The 15,739-nt window shown below is 47.7% G+C and overlaps 1 protein-coding gene and 1 long non-coding RNA gene across 2 annotated transcripts; both read right to left on the bottom strand.

Annotated features, from left to right (window-relative positions):
- Window positions 1-4,807: 4,807 nt before the first annotated feature.
- Window positions 4,808-6,492, bottom strand: LOC112300000 (melanoma-associated antigen 10-like). The gene has a single exon (XM_071220324.1). The coding sequence runs from the start codon at window positions 6,490-6,492 to the stop codon at window positions 5,398-5,400; it is 1,095 nt and encodes a 364-aa protein (XP_071076425.1). The 3' UTR covers window positions 4,808-5,397.
- Window positions 6,493-6,649: 157 nt separating this feature from the next.
- LOC123479226 (uncharacterized) lies at window positions 6,650-7,943 on the bottom strand. The gene is made up of 3 exons (XR_008426003.1): window positions 7,875-7,943; window positions 7,375-7,501; window positions 6,650-6,707 (listed from the first exon to the last, which is right to left on the bottom strand). It is a non-coding gene; the product is annotated as an uncharacterized lncRNA (long non-coding RNA).
- Between the last annotated feature and the right edge of the window lie 7,796 nt (window positions 7,944-15,739).

Genomic DNA, 15,739 nt, shown 5'->3' on the forward strand with positions numbered 1-15,739 from the left:
AAGTACAGTATTTAAATAAGCTCAAAACCAGAAACACGTATGTGTTAATCAGTTTAAACTGCTGGCTGATGCAATAGACAAAACCTGAAATATGAGTGGCTCTGCACGACGCCTTTTTTCTTTCCGTTGTTCACGTGCATTCTGATGTTTGTTGGCAGAGACTTTCTGCTTTCAGGCAATTCGGGGATCCTGGCTGCTTCTACCTTGTAGCTCTACCATCTCAACACGGGGGCTCCATGTTTGCTGCTGAATGGCAAAGGAAGCATGGAAATGGCATGCTGGCTCCTGCCTGACTACAAATGGATGTTCCACGAAGGAGGGAAAGAAAAGATATGAATGAGCACTTGTAGTCTCTCCCATTAACTGTCATATAGTAGGTGCTCAATAAAAAGCAACTATTATAATCTGTTATGACAACAGCCCTCTTCATTTCTTTTTCTTTTTTTAAAGACTTTATTTATTTATTTTTAGACAGAGGGGAAGGGAGGGAGAGAGGGAAACATCAATGTGTGGTGGCCTCTCACCCGCCCCCTACTGGAGACCTGGCCCACAACCCAGGCATGTGCCCTGACTGGGACTCGAACTGGCGACCTTTCAGTTCACAGGCCGGCACTCAATCCACTGAGCCACACCAGCCAGGGCCTCTTCATTTCTTAAAGGAGTATTTGAGAACATCAATTTTTACTTGAAATTCACCAACTTTTTTAAGAGCCTATGACGTGAAACATGCATTCAAATACAGGACCACATCTAGTTTTCACAGGATCCTGTATATATTAGCAGGGAGTGTACACAGGATCCTGTATATACTAGCGGGGAGTGCACACCCTTCTTCACTCAATAGCACTTCTCTTTGCAACAACCTTTATAATCTCAAAACACTGAGGATTTTCTCTTTCCCTGTGATGATGCATGTTCAAAATATTAATTTATGATCGTCCGCTACCTTCTGCATGACTGAACATTCCTGAAGACCTCTCCAGGTGTCTTTTCCTGTGGAGCAGGTTTACAAAGGGCAATGGAAGGGTAGTTGTTTTAGTCAGCCGAGGCTGCTATAACAAGATATCTTGTGGTTTAAACAACAGAAATGTGTTTCTCATAGTTCTGGGGGTTGCAAAGTCCAAGATCAGGGTGCTAGCATACTCACCGTCTGGTGAGGCCTTTCTCCTGGGTTGCAGACAGCCATCTTCTCATTTAATTATCGCACAGCCAAGGACACTAATGTCATCATAGGTCTTCACCTTCATAACCTCATCAAAACCTAATAACTTCCCAAAGGCCCCAGCTTCTGACACTACCCCACTGGATGTTATGGTTTGAACACAGGAATTTCTGAGGGGGCACAAACAGGCAGTCTGTAATAATGATTGATTTTTCTTTTTAAATCACAATTAGTATGTCTGCTAAGAAACTGTTCTGCGCCTCCTGGTAGGACTCCAAGGACTGTAAGAATTCAGCGTCTGTTGGTGTTTGATCACACAGAGATTTCCATGGTCTTTCCGAATCTACCCTTAATGAGGGAGGCTTTTGTTTTTAACCATGTGAGTAAAGTCATTCATTTGTGTATGTGTTTAGCGGTCAATTTCCAACAGACATCCCGTTAAAATCCTACTGCAAATGGCAGGGTGGTTTCAAAAATAATCTAACTTAAGAGTTATACCCCAATAATCAGTAGATTATGTCCCAAATCACTCTCCTCACAAGCCCATTCAAAAAACACTTACAGCCCTGGCTGGTGTGGCTCAGTGGATTGAGTGCCAACCTGCAAACCAAAGGGTCACCAGTTCCATTCCCAGTCAGGTCACTTGCCTGGGTTGTGTTCCAGGTCCCCAGGGAGGGGCGTGCGAGAGGCAACCACACATTGATGTTTCTCACTCTCTTCTTCTCCCTCCTTATCCTTCTCTCTAAAAGTAAATAATTAAAATCTAAAAAAAAAGAACGAAAGAAAAACACTTAAGAGACTTTGTTAAATACACCTGGAGAATGACCGTGTAGTAGCTTCCTGGGAATACCGTAACAAATTACCACAACCTGGCTGACTTAACACAATAGAAATACATTCTCTCATAGTTCTGGACGTTAACAGTCTAAAAACAATGTTGTAACAGGTTGGTTCCTTCTGGAATTCCTTCTGGAATCCTGCATGAGGGATAATTTTATTGCATGACTCTCGCCTAGCTTCTGGTGACTGTCAGCAATCCTTGGCTTTCCTTGACTTGTAAATGGATTACTCCAAACTGCCTTCATTCTTCACACTCCCTTCTTACGTCTCTCCGGGTTAAAGCTCCATCCCCTTTCTGTGTGTGTATGGCCCATCCTAAATGCACGATAACCTCATTTCAAGATTCCTAATGTATTTACATCTGCAAAGACTATTTCCAAGTAAGAATACATATACAGATACTGGAAATTAGGACTTGGACATACATTTTTGGGGATTAGCATTCAAGTCACTATAGATCAATCCAAACGGCACTGTCCAAATCAAACTTTTAACGTAAAGGAGCTGTTTCTATCGGGGCTCCACAGTGACTGATGTCACAGCCTGGGAGATTCTGCAGTCAGTAGGAATGTTCTGTACAGGGGGAATGCAGGTGGTTCTGAGTTGTCCACTAGGAGCTGGACACAGCATACAAAGAAAGACACAATGAAAACCTAGTCAATAGGCCACATTCCAGAGATGGACAGAAGGACTGTAGTGTACATCTGAACATATAATTTATTAACTTTTTTTTACACTACAAGTACCTGAATTAAGATTTCATCATCCAGGCATCCATGGCCAAAAAGCAACCACTTGCAACAGGACTATCTGTGGCATCTCTAATAAATACACTGCCAGGCCCTCGACTACATAAAGAGCCAGGCCACCCCGCCCCAATCACCAGCTGAGGCTTCTTTGTCTTAGAAATCTTGGTTGATTTCAGTAAACTGACCATTTCGGGTACTTGGTTTGTTCCCCTCTCATTCCTACGCTTTAGATCCCTGCTATGATAAAGAGTGAATCCATGAAACCCTAGGAACCCACACTCAACCCCAACAAAAGCAGAACCCCAGGTATTCTCACTGCCCTGCCCTCTCCCTTCTGTTCCCGTTCACCCCCACCCTACCTCTCTGCATCTCCCCAGTTGGGCCATGTAATGTCCAGGTCTTGTAAGGAATAAACTTGTGTCTTCTCCAAGTCTCCTGATGATTATTGCTGAAGGATGTCTTGCAGTCATAACCACCACAAGGGCTGGGCCAGCCACAACACTGGCTATTGGTAGGCTGAGGTCAGTACAAAACAAGGCCAGGCTGGGCAAGGTCAGGGACAGGGTGCTGCAACTCCTGCAACTGCCAGCACTGCAGGCAAACGCCGGAACCTGGGCAGAGTCAGCTGCCCCAGGGCTCAGAGTGGGTGGAGCCACACTACAGCTCAGACAATTCCCAAATTATGTTTTACTCCCATTTCCCCTTCCTCCTTTAGGTCTGCCTCTGGAACCTTGCCACCAGGTCCTTCTATTTCTCCCCTGAGAGACTTTCTGCAGTACTGAGAAGAGTTAAGGAGTAAGAGACAGAAAACCTGCCTCAGGCTAGGAATGGGAACAATGCAGGCCCTAGGTGAATTCAGACCAGGGTTCCTGTCTCAGCGCTGTCATTAGCAGTAAAATCGTGGGGAAATTACTGGGCGCTGTGAGCCTTAGATTCATCACCTGTTGAACGGGTTGGATAGGCCCTGTCTCGCAGGAAGGACTGCTGGAATGCAGGTGAAGTGAGGAAAGCACCTGGCACAGCACCTGACGTTGATTGAATCTTCAATGAAGGGCAGGCATTTCTAATATTACTTTGTCCCCAGACCCTACTACCCTCTCCTGTGGGACTTTGTTTTCAGACAGGACATTCTCAGATAACATGCAGCTCCACGGGAGGCAGAATGTCAAATCAGGCAAAGATGTGGCTTCGCAAATAAAACTTGCTATTTTTCTCCTCTTAGAGGATATATTAATTTGCGTATGGGTTAGTCTTCCCCAGCTGATATCACTCAGAGTTCCCAGTATTTAAGTCCCAGGCTGGCTCCTTCCTTTCCTCCCAGCTACTCATCCATGCAAAATGCTATTTTCATTCAGTTCACCGCCACCGAAATCAGACATGGCTTTACTGTCTGAGTTGTTGGCCTAGTGACAGTCAAGATAACCTACCTCTACTGTCACTTTAATGCAGCGACTTCTGGCTCTCCCAGGCCAGGGAAGAATGCCGGCCTAGTAGTGGCTTCTGGGGACCACCTCAGGGGTCTATCACACTATCCTCAAGAAGTCATTGCAGTTGATGTGAAGGGAACACCTGGTTGATGCGCTGTGTTAGCTGCACTGGGACAAGAAGCCAGGAGCCCCTCCATACCCACGCCAGGTGGCAATTTCTGTCTGGCTTATCCACGATCCAGAAGTAACTACTAAGCAGTTTTCTCTTCCAGGCTTTTCTGTTACTTGGAAAACACACCCTCTGAGAGCCAGGCCCCTGCCACCACCCACAGCGTCACTTGTGATTAACTCCCGCGGGAGGAACTGCACTTTCCCAAAGCCCCAGCCTGCCTTGGCTCAGTGCCTTTTCACTTGGCTGCTGGCATGGGGAGTCTCACCTCCTCACTCCCCGTTTCCCCTGCTTCCTTAGGTATCAGAGGACACCTCACCCTCTTCCTGATGCGAGCGCTGCTCCTAGGCTCTACCTACCATTCTTTGGGCGGCGGTGTGTCCCGCCTGTCCCAGTACCTTCGCTGTCAACACAGTGCTCTCCAAAGAGAAGGCATAGCGTTACTGTTCGGCAAATAAATGAGTCAGTGAGCATTTATAAAATTTATTTATTAACATTTCCTAAGGTTAGTCCTACTTCCTCGAATAAGCCAAGCAAATCCAGGTACATCTCTTCTAATTTCACAGAATAAACTAAAGTGGTTAAGAAATACAAAACTTCAACACCGTTACACATCTTTCTCAATGTTCTCCAGGGGTCTTTCACATTTCCAAGGAAATTCCCTTACCAGTGTCACGTTATTTTCTTCCAGGTCACAAAATAAGATGGAAGGTCCCCCAAATATTTTGGTATCTCAAGACATCAAAACTCATTCTTCCACCTGCTAGAGAGGACTGCGTGTGACACGAATTTGTTTCATCCACTTAGATTCCAAAGCTCATAAACTCTCCACTAAAAGGAACAGCATTTGAAACATACCAAAAGGAGGGAAAAACAAGGGAAGCCTGCAGGTCACCTGTACAGAACAGGAAGACGGAGCCCTTGTGCACTGTGTGCTCCCCAGCCTGCGCCTGACTCTGGCCCTCCTCTCCTTGGAACTGGGAGCGCCCTTTGCAGACACACAGTGAGATTTCGGGCTCATTCTTCAGCGGTGGAAGGAGCGGCTGCAGGCTACTGCTGTGCCATGGCAAGGGCAGCAGCACGACCCACAGCGGCAACTCTGGCCTGGGCTTTCTCTCTGTCATCTCTTAAAGCCTCCTCATACCAGCAGGCGAAGGAAATGGGGTCAGTCCCTTTAATCTTGGCCAAAAATTCTAGAACTTGCAACTTGCTGGTTTCAGCATGGGCCCTGGGACCCCACATGAACGTGTAGCGTGGAGGATCACTATTAGGCACCTGCTCGTACTGCAGGTAATTTTCCTGCACCCAAGTTTCGGTGATGAGCTTCCTAGGCTCTCCATAAATGAAGTGCTCCCTCCCAGCATACACTCCCAGCACATTCAGGAAATCCCAGATGTCTTCCTCAGGGGCGCAGTTGCCCTCTAAGAAGATCAGACCCAGGATGATTATCAGGAGGCCGTTTTTAGGTATGCTCTGGAGGTCACTAAGCATCTCATCATAGGTGAGATCCAGTGAGTTGACAAGGACATAGGACTGGGTGGTAGGGACCACTTCCTTCACGTCAATGCCAGAGATCACCTCCAAGCACTTACAAGCTTTCTTGAAGATCTCAGGGAATTCACTCCTATCCCTTTGGTCAACAACTTTGAGCATTTCTGCCCTTGTAATAGGCTTCCTCAATCGATACTTGAGGACCATGAAATGCACCAAATTGGCCACCTTCTCATCTAGCGGATCTCTGTGCAAAGATTCGGGGTCTGCAGAGGCCTGCACAGAGCTCGTTTCCTTGCTCTCTTGGCCGCCAGAAACTCCAGCTGATGTGCTCTGTGCCGCGTAACTCTCAGGACTCTGGGAAGGACCTGGTGTCTCAGCAGCAGGCTGTTCCTGCTTCTCTTCCTCCTCCCCCTCCCCCTCCTCCCACTCCCTCTCTTTCTCTGCCTCCTTTTCCTCCTCCTCCTCTGGGGTACCTGGCATCACAGGAGAGGAACGAGAGGAGGAGGAACTAGAGAGGTAGGAGAAGCTGAAAGAGCAACAGGAAATCTCGTCGTCGTCCTCCTCCTCCTCAGGTATGTGAAACCCTATCTCCCTTTGGGCCTGAAAGCTGGCCTCAAATGAGAGGCGTGGACACTTTGAAGAGCGAGGCATGTTGAGTCTTCTAGGGAGCAGCAGCCAGAAGTGTGAGCAATGCAATGGAGATGAGATCCCAGGAGCCTGGGGGAGAGAGGGAGAGGGTCAGCGGCCTTGGCAGAGAAGCATGCCCTTGGCAGCTGAGGAAGGTTCACTTACAGGTCTCCTCCTTAGGGGATGCTCTAAGGCCTCAGAGAGCTCCTGTCTTCCTGGATGGTTTGTCTCCTAGGATCCTGTAGGATGAAACCAGAAAGCTCCTGAAGGTACAGGCAGCCAGCGTGGCCCAAGGCTTCTGGGGCTGTCTGTGAACAGGTAGGATCTGGGACTGTGGGTGGGGTCCTTGGTAGACACTCAGGCCATGTACCTTGCATTGACTCCTAGCTCTGCCTGCGCCTCTGCTCTGCTGACCTGGGCACAAGTGCCTCACACCAAGGCCCTCTCCTCATGGTGCCTGGACCCCTTTCTCCACTCTGAGGGTTTGCCTGGTCCCTTACTTCAGATGCCTGTTGGGGCCTGGGGCCCCTCACTCCTCTACTGATTCTGGCCAACTTCAGGACAAGCCCTTACCTCCCTGAGAACCCAGGGCAAAATTGACAAGGCACCATACATTGATACCCCTACTAGGTCCTTCCAGTGCTGGCGCCAAGGGCAGGGCCCCATCAGTTCTGTCATGGGACTATCTCCAATCCTTCCCCACCCCAGTATTTGTCTTTCCTCCTGAAAGGTCCTGACAGGCCCCCTCACTTGTGAGAACATAACCTAACATTTCTGAGATACCTCCTTCACCCAAGGAGAAAGTCAGAGCATCCCTGATCCAGCCACCCCTGCTTAGGTCTTCCCAGAGCTGAGAACAAAGGATAGCCGGGCTCTATACAGTCTTTTTTCTGGGGTGGGAAGTACCTTTGTTCCTCACCAAGGGTACTGTCCTGGACTCGTGCTACAAGTGTGACTCTGCCTCTCCAGACCTGATGTGGCTCCGCAGCTGACCTGCCTTTGTACTCAGACAAAGGCCCTCTCCTCCCTGAAACTGTGAAGACAAAAAGAAAAGACATCACATCCAGCTGCCCGTGGGCTCCTGGGGCTGACAGCAGGGGCTGAACCCCACCTGTGCTGGGATGGGGGTTCCCTCTTTCATCCCTCAAGCTATTTCCTCTTCACTCTTGGCAGGGCCTGGGACTCTCTCCTCTGGTGACTTGAAATCAGCCTCCCAGACTAAGTCTTCACCTCCCAGAAACACGTCCACCCACGCCATGCAGAAAGTGAGGGCGCACCCCATCTCTGCACTCCTACCCAGATCCTCCCAGGGTGCACACTGGGGACAGGGTGGGATTCTCTGAGGCCCCTTCTGTCTGAGTTGGGGGCCAGGCACCCTTAGTTCTCCTTCAAGGGCCTTACCTTACCTGGACTCCTCACAGATCCTGGGACTCTTCCCTCCGCTGATGTCACCAACTCAGACCAAGGCCTTCCCCTTCCTGGGACACTCCAAACAAAGCAAAACAACAACAAATGCAGACACCACTCCCTGGCGTCTGTTCTGGCATGGGGGATATACTCTGTCCACCCCCGAAATATTTCCTCATCCCTATTCCTGGCAAGGTCTGTCCTACCCTCCATTGACCCAAAGCTCCCCCTCCAACCAAGACCCCACTTTCCTGAAGGACTTCATCCCCTTGACTCAGGGCCTCCATTTCTCTGAGATGCCAAAAATGCAAATCAGTGTTGGATCAATTCTTTCCTCCCCATTCCTTCTGGGTCTTTTCAGTGCCGATGGGAGGTGCAATCTTCTGTGGGGCCGCAGCCAGCTGGATTGGGAGGTCCTCACATTCCTCTCTCAAGGTTATTACCTTCCAGCCTGTTGGGGCCTAAGCCTCCTCCCTCTAGTGACCTGAGACAGCCCCCCTCAGAGAAAGCCTCATGTTCCCCCAGACTCCAAAATTGTAAGTGTTTGGCTACCAGAGCTGCCAACAAAGGGAGGGCAGTGGCAGGGGGTGAGGGTGCCGTGAAGGCAGAGGTTGGGGCACTCTGTCTGCGCTGCTTTCTCCTGGCAGGACTTTCACAGAGGGAACTAGCAGAGGCAGGGCCCTGTCTTCTGATGCAAATCCTTCGACTGACACAGTTGCAGGTCCCTGACATTCCCAACATGGAAGGAGGGATGGGACCCACCATAGTCAGGAACCCTGCCTGTGGTCTCTCAGAAGCAATAGCAAGTGCACCTCAGGGCTTTCTGCCCCACCCCACGGCCCCGGACTCGGAGTGGAAGGGTTTCCTCCATCAGGCGGTACTAGGCAAAGCCTGGGACTCCTCCAACTGCGGACCCAACACCGGGCAGGCAGGTGAAACCTCATCCCCCTCAGAGTCACGAGACAACAGAACCGAACCAGCACATCTGACCACCTAGGCTTGAAGCTGCCCTGGACTGAGGGCCCTGGCAGGACGGAGCTTGGCCCCCCCATCCTCTGCCTTCGGAGGGCTCCCTCTTCTTCCTCAGGGTCCTCACCCTCACGCCAGGCAGAGCCTAGAACTAATTTCTCCCTCTTTTGCCCTAAGTCTGCACATCTCAAAGAAAACCTCACATCCCTCAGACTTACGGGGCCAGAGCGCCAGATACTCCACAAACTCCTCAGCCCTGTTGGGGGCGCCCCAGGAAGCACCGCAGGGGCAGCGAGGAGCTGGAGTTCCTGTATGAGCAGTGGGCGGTGCCTGCATGCCTTCCTCAGGGCTGTCGCCTGGATGATCGGCCAAGCCCGGAACACCGCCATCTGCCTATCTGAAGCACCAACCCTCAAACTATGCAAAGGAACATTCAGGGACACTGTCTGCTTTCCCAGGGTTCCCAGTAAGGGCAGCCGGGGGAGGGGCAGTGCGAGAGACTCCTCTGTCTATGGCAGCGCCTCTTCACACCTCCCTTGGGGTCCTCCTTAAGGTGCTGACCTGAGTCGGACCCCTTCAGAAGACGCGTCTTGTCCCTCTGGCTCTCAAAAACCTCATCCAGGGAATGCCATATCGGAACACCTGTGCGTGGGTTTTCCTGGGACTGAGGCGGCAGGGAGAGCTTGACCCCACCCTCTGTGGTGGCAGGTCTCCCTGTCTTCCTCAGGTCCTCACCTTGGCTTCTGCCAGATCGCAGGACTTCTCTCTCTCGTTTCCTCACTCCGACGTCACGTTCCTAGGTCTTCTGAGACTGGAAGAGCAGGTACGCCGAATTCCAGACACCGGCCTGGGGCACCTCCCAGACGACTGCAGCAGCTGCAGCAGCAGGGCCTATAAGCGCAGTAGGCGGTGCCTCCATGCCTTCGTCAGCACCCTCGCCTTCATCAGCATCCTCGCCTTCATGATTGGCCAGAACTAGGACCCACCCATCTGCCCATCAAAAGCGCCACCCTCAGACTCGCTGATGGAATTCTGGGAACACAACATCCGGGTAACTTGCCTGGCTGTATCAGGGTTCACGGTAAGGGCAGGAGGAGGGCGCCACACTCCTCTACCTTTGGGAGCCCCGCTTACACCTCCCTTGAGATCCTCCGTTAAGGGGCTGACCTGAGTGGTACCCCTTCAGAAGAAGCCTCTTGTCCCTCTGGCTCTCAAAAACTTAAGGCAGAAACGCCATGTCCGAACACCTGTGCGTGGGTTTTCCCGGGACTGAGGCTGCAGGGAGAGGTTGGCCCCCACCCTCTGTGGTGGCAGGTCCCCCTGTCTTCCTCAGGTCCTCACCTTGGCGCTGGACTTCTCTGTCTTGTATCCTCACTCCACACCACTCAGAGATAAACCTCAGGTCCCTCAGTCTTCTGAGAGGAATGTTCCGGAATGCCACCAACAGGCATACTGCCTGGGGTCTTTTTGGATGACTGCGGGGTCATGGCGGGACCATCACCCCCACTGTGTCTGCGCGGAAAAACTACTCAGTCCTAGCTCAGAGTCTTCACCTTGACTCCTGTCATCGCCTGGGCAGCTTCCCTCTCTGTACCTGTGTTCCTGAGCCCTGGATCAAGCTGCTCCCCACCCTGACAACGTCAGGTGGAGGAAGTGGTGACTGAGCATCAGAGTGCCACTCTGCGCCAGGGCTACCCAGGCTTGACACAGGGCAGGTCAATGGACTCCAGCCCTGGCCCCCTTAAACCCCACTCTATCTGAGAATGTGGGCATGCTTCCAGACCAGTCCAAGGGATTTATATTTACTCCTGACAGGGCTGCCATGTCCTCCCTTTGGCAGACCTGATGGTGCATGCCTCAGTCCGAGGCCCTGGTTCTCTTGAGACTCCTCTTCTGGAAGGAGGACACAGGGGAGGAATCGCTTCTGCCTGACTGTTCTGCCAGGGACTGCTCCTGCTGCCACCATGGGAGGCTTTCTGTAGGTCCCCCTCTGTCTTGGAAGGAAGTATGTTTTTAAAGATTTTATTTATTTACTTTTAGACAGAGGGGAGGGGAAGGAGAAAGAGAGGGAGAGAAACATCAATGTGTGGTTGCCTCTCATGAGCCTCCCCCTGGGGACCCGGCCTGCAACACAGGCATGTGCCCTGACTGGGAATGGATCCAAGGACCTTTCTGTTTGCAGGCCAGCTCTCAGTCCACTGAGCCACATCAGCCAGGGTGAAAGAATTTTTTTACTGGATACATTTTATCCTAAAAAATGTATTTTCTACGTCAAAAAGGCTGCATGGGTTGATTTTGGGATCTCCTGCCTCTTTTGAGCTTATCTAACAGTACATTGTCCAGGGCAGCGATTTTCTTTTGTATGGCCGTCGTTCATACTGAGATATAATCTGTACATTGTGCGTGTCTGCCAAGTGTATATGTAAAATGTGTATGTGTGTGACTCATGGGAATACTAATCTATGTTTCGTTCATGCCTTAGTTCTGCTATAATAATGTATTTTTAAAGAAGACCAGCTGTTTCTAATTAGAGTGGTTTTAGGTGATTTTTAGCAGCTGGGAGTCTTACTGCCTCCATCACGCCCATGTTTCCCATGTTTCCCATTTTCCTGACACTACCCAGGGCCACTGGCACTTGTGGTCTTGGGTGTTGCCTTGGATTTCTGTAGTGGAGCAGAAGCAGAAGTTTCAAACCCTTGCCTCTTCCTATCGCGCCCTCTGCCTTCTATGACAAGTTATAAACTCTCCCCAACTTCTCCTGGGCGCAGAACTCCCTCAGTCTAGTCTGAAGTAACAGTTCAACACAATCCTCAGTCTCCCCCTGAGGTTTCTCACATGTTTAGGTTTTTGTTGTGGTTTGTGTTTTATTCTTTCTTCTGTGGTTTCCCAGGCTTGGTTTGGGGAGCAGATGACAGCAGCCCCAGCTCAACTGGCATTTTGGCAGCTGCAGGTAAGGCGCTTGAGAGTGTAAATGAGAATTCACATCTTTATAGTGATGTGTTTTCCATCTACGAATATGAGAGACCTGTTTACTTGGGCCGTATTTTACCGGAATCTATCGGTATATTTTCTAGTCGCCTGTATGAAGATGTCGTCATACATTTGTTTGGTGATTCTTTTTGGGAGATTTTTGGATTTGTTGTTGCTGTGAATGGGACATCTTCTCATACAGGCACTAATTAGTGATTGCTTTTTGGTGGCAAGGCTGTTTGTTGCTTGCGCTGTAATGAACTTGTACTATCCTTTTAGGTTTCTTATTTATTTGAATATTCCACGTGCTTGTTCCTTAGTGTTTTGTACATAGTTGATCATCTTATCACCAATTAATATTTCTTTCTTTTCAATACTCATAGTTCTTTTTCTTTTTGACACCGCAACTCTGGCTTTGAGTTCCAGTGTAGTTTTGAACAGTAGAGGTGATGGCACATATCTATGTCTTTCCCCTGACTTTCATGGAAATTTTGCTTTGCTATAGATTTTAGAAAATCGAATTACCCTTGTAATCTTACTAGTTTGCTACAGGATTTGTCATGAGCTTGTATTGAATTTATTTTACCCTTATTTTTGTATGCCCATCAATTTAATCTATTGTACTCCTTTTATAGGTTGAATTGCTTACCCAAATATTCCTATGTTGAAGTCTTCAATCCCAAATGGTCAGGGAGTAATTCGGGGTGCAACTGAATTTGCAGATATGGCCTTTGAGCAGGTTATTGGTGTAAAATAAGGTCATAAGAAGGAGCCTAATCTGACTGTTGTCCTAATAGTAATAGAACATACATATAAAGGAAAGATCGTGGGAAGACACAGGGAGACAACAGCTATCTGCGAGCCAAGAAAACAGGCTGCAGAGAAAACCAACGCTGCCAACACACTGATCTTGGACTTCTAGCTTCCAGCACTATAAGGAAATTAATTTATGTTGTTCAAGCCACTCTGTGATTCTTTGTTATGGCAGCCCTAGCTAACTCATATCCTTCTTTAATTTTTAATGTAGGGGATTACAATTGAAAGTATTTTTTAATGTTAAGTCATGTTTTAATTTTTCAGACACAGTCTGTTTTTTTCCATTTAATTCACTGCCGTGTTAAAGGTGCTGTCAGTCTGTTTAAGAATTTGACTGCTATGTGAGTGAGCCCAGCTCAAGTGTTACTTTCCCAGGGTGTCCTCATCTGGTCTTTTAATGCAGGAGAGCGAGCCTGGGAGAAATAGTTGAATCATTTTGTATTCTTTAGGTGATATTAGATGAAATGTTGATCTAGTTCTCCCTGACCATTTGGTAGAATTGTATCTCAAATCTCACTAATTCTACAGCATTTAAAAATGGCTTGAGCTTTGTATTATTCATTGAGAATTCTCTGTTTATTGATGAACCTATTTGGTTTTTTAAATTAAAAGTTGTCCATTTCACTTAGAATATCAAGTTTAATGGCATGATATGTACAATAAATAATTTTTATTATAGAAATTCTAAAATATACACACTAGTAGAGAGAATAGTATAATGAACTCAACTGCCGGATGCTTAGCCTCCACAATCATCCATCCATGGCCAATCTGAATCTAACTGTACCCCCATCTACCCACCCACCTCTGCTGCTGGAATAATGCCAATACCCAAGACATCCCACCATTTCTGCTCTAAATATTGCAGTATGCTTTTTCAGTGACAGGGAATGTGCTGGGTTCTAATCTCCTGTTGGTCCACCTTTCGGCAGAACCCAAATGGTAGCGCAATGATGGCCAGCCTAGCAATTACAGCCTGCAGGATTCAGCCTGTGCATATTATAGGGCAGAGCAGAGGATAAGCAAGGGATGGGTCTGAGGGCAGATAAATCTAGGACAGGCACACCATATTGACAGATTAAAGGAGAAAAATCATATCTAAATTGATAAAGAAAAGTGCTCAATAACTATCCTGTCCCCATCCCCAAACTTCCAAAGTCCAGGCTAGGTTAGGCGCCCTTCTCTGGGCCCCCAGACCCTTTCTATGCTCTTCTTGCCTCATAGCATTAATTCCCAAACTGCGATTGATGGTTTACCTGCCCGTCTCCTTTATTTGACTATAAGCTCTATGAGTGCGAAGACCACGCCATGTCTCTCACTGTATCCACAGTGTGTCCATATTGCTTGGATCAGAGTATGATCTGTAAATATTTGTTATTGAATCATTTAATTTGTGAATGCTTTTGAACTGTTAAATCAAGTATGTAATTATTTTAACTTTATAAGTTTTCCTAAGCTGAATATCATACAAAAGAGCTAATGGCACAAATGTAAACACAGAAACTGACTATAGTAACTGCTTCCACCTAGTCAGATGACAGTCTTACAACTAATTAGCATCAGCCATTATCTAACCTAGGAATTGCATCCTTCTCAATGTTTACCTGTCAGTGTTTTACAGCTGTGACCTTAGAAACCTGTGAAGGCTGGAAAGTAAAGGGCTCTTTGAATGTCTGTGTTGATAGCCTAAAGAAAAAGGTCTCGAAAAGTTTGTTTTCTTTTTGCCCACAAATTACTCTAGTAATGGAATTTTCTCAAAAACGGTGAGTAGAAAATAGAACTATTAATCTCAGTGATTGACAGAATATATTTCACCTAGGATTTAACAGAAAAATAGGTAAGGCCACTTAGCCTGTATGTCCTAAATGACCTTAGTATTACATGGCTATCTAGCTGGAAACAGATTCTGTCCACAGTATACTATTCCCAACATTTAGATCATCCAATCGCAGGTTCACAGGACAGGAAAGAGACCTTGAAGGGCATCTAGTCTAGTCATCCACTTCAGTTTTAGACACACTAGTTGTTAGAAAGTTCTTTCTATAAAGGCTATAACTAGTCCCCATATAGCCCTTTATTCGTTAGTTCTAGTTCCGCTTTGTGGAATCACCAGTGTATCTAAACAACCACATGATAACCCTCGAGATGTTTGAAAATAGCCAACAAGTTCTCAAGTCTTTCTTATCCAAAATAAAAATACTCATTTTGTTCAGGAGATCACCCTATATCATAGAGTCTAGACATTTGCTGTCCATTACATTAACCACTAGCCACATGTGGCTATTTAAATATAAAGTAATTAAAGTTAAATATTCGCTTCTTCAGTCATACTGGCTACATTTCAAGTTCTCAATAGCCACACATGACTAGTAGCTAGTGTACTGGAGAGCGCCGATAGAGAACATTTCCGTCATCATCACTGCAGAAAAGTTCAGTGCTGGTTTAGACCTCTCATTGTCTTGGTATCTTCCTTCTGGAAGCGCTATACATTTTTAATTTCCCCTGTAGATCATTGTATTACTACTACTCTGTTCAACCAAAGCAGCAGAAACAGCAAGATTCAAGTCTTCCTATGAAAATAGCCTTCTTTGCAGTGGTATATAAATTTGATTTCTATTTCTAAGCCTGTGGATATTCTCTTTGCAGTGTTGCAGCAGTTTTCAAAACCAGAAATGCTAAACTTTTTAAAAAATTCTAATAACTCCCCAAAAGCAGTTAGGACAATGTCCATGTATGTGCTTTTATTTTATAATAATTTACTAACACCTTTACTGCTTAAGTCCAGAAGCTCCTGTTCAGACGTTCAGCCAGTAAATAAATATTTGTCCGTATGTTACAGGGACCGGCTCTGAGGAAATACACGTAAGTCGACTTTCGAGCTTGAAAGCCAGAACTTCCCCCGTGTGGTGTGTTACCTCTCCCCCCGATCTGCAGCTGCTGCCGTCACTATTGCTAATTCTGCCGCTGCTTGCTGCCCCTAATCCGAGTCCAGATTCCAGCCCCACAACCCTGTTGGGGACCCCAGCTTGCACTAGGCACGTGTAAGTGTGCGCACCACACAGCCATGCCCATTGCTCAGCAGGCACACTGCCTGCGGCCCGCTGAGCCT

Source organism: Desmodus rotundus, chromosome X, assembly GCF_022682495.2.
Source record: "Desmodus rotundus isolate HL8 chromosome X, HLdesRot8A.1, whole genome shotgun sequence".
NCBI lineage: Eukaryota > Metazoa > Chordata > Mammalia > Chiroptera > Phyllostomidae > Desmodus > Desmodus rotundus.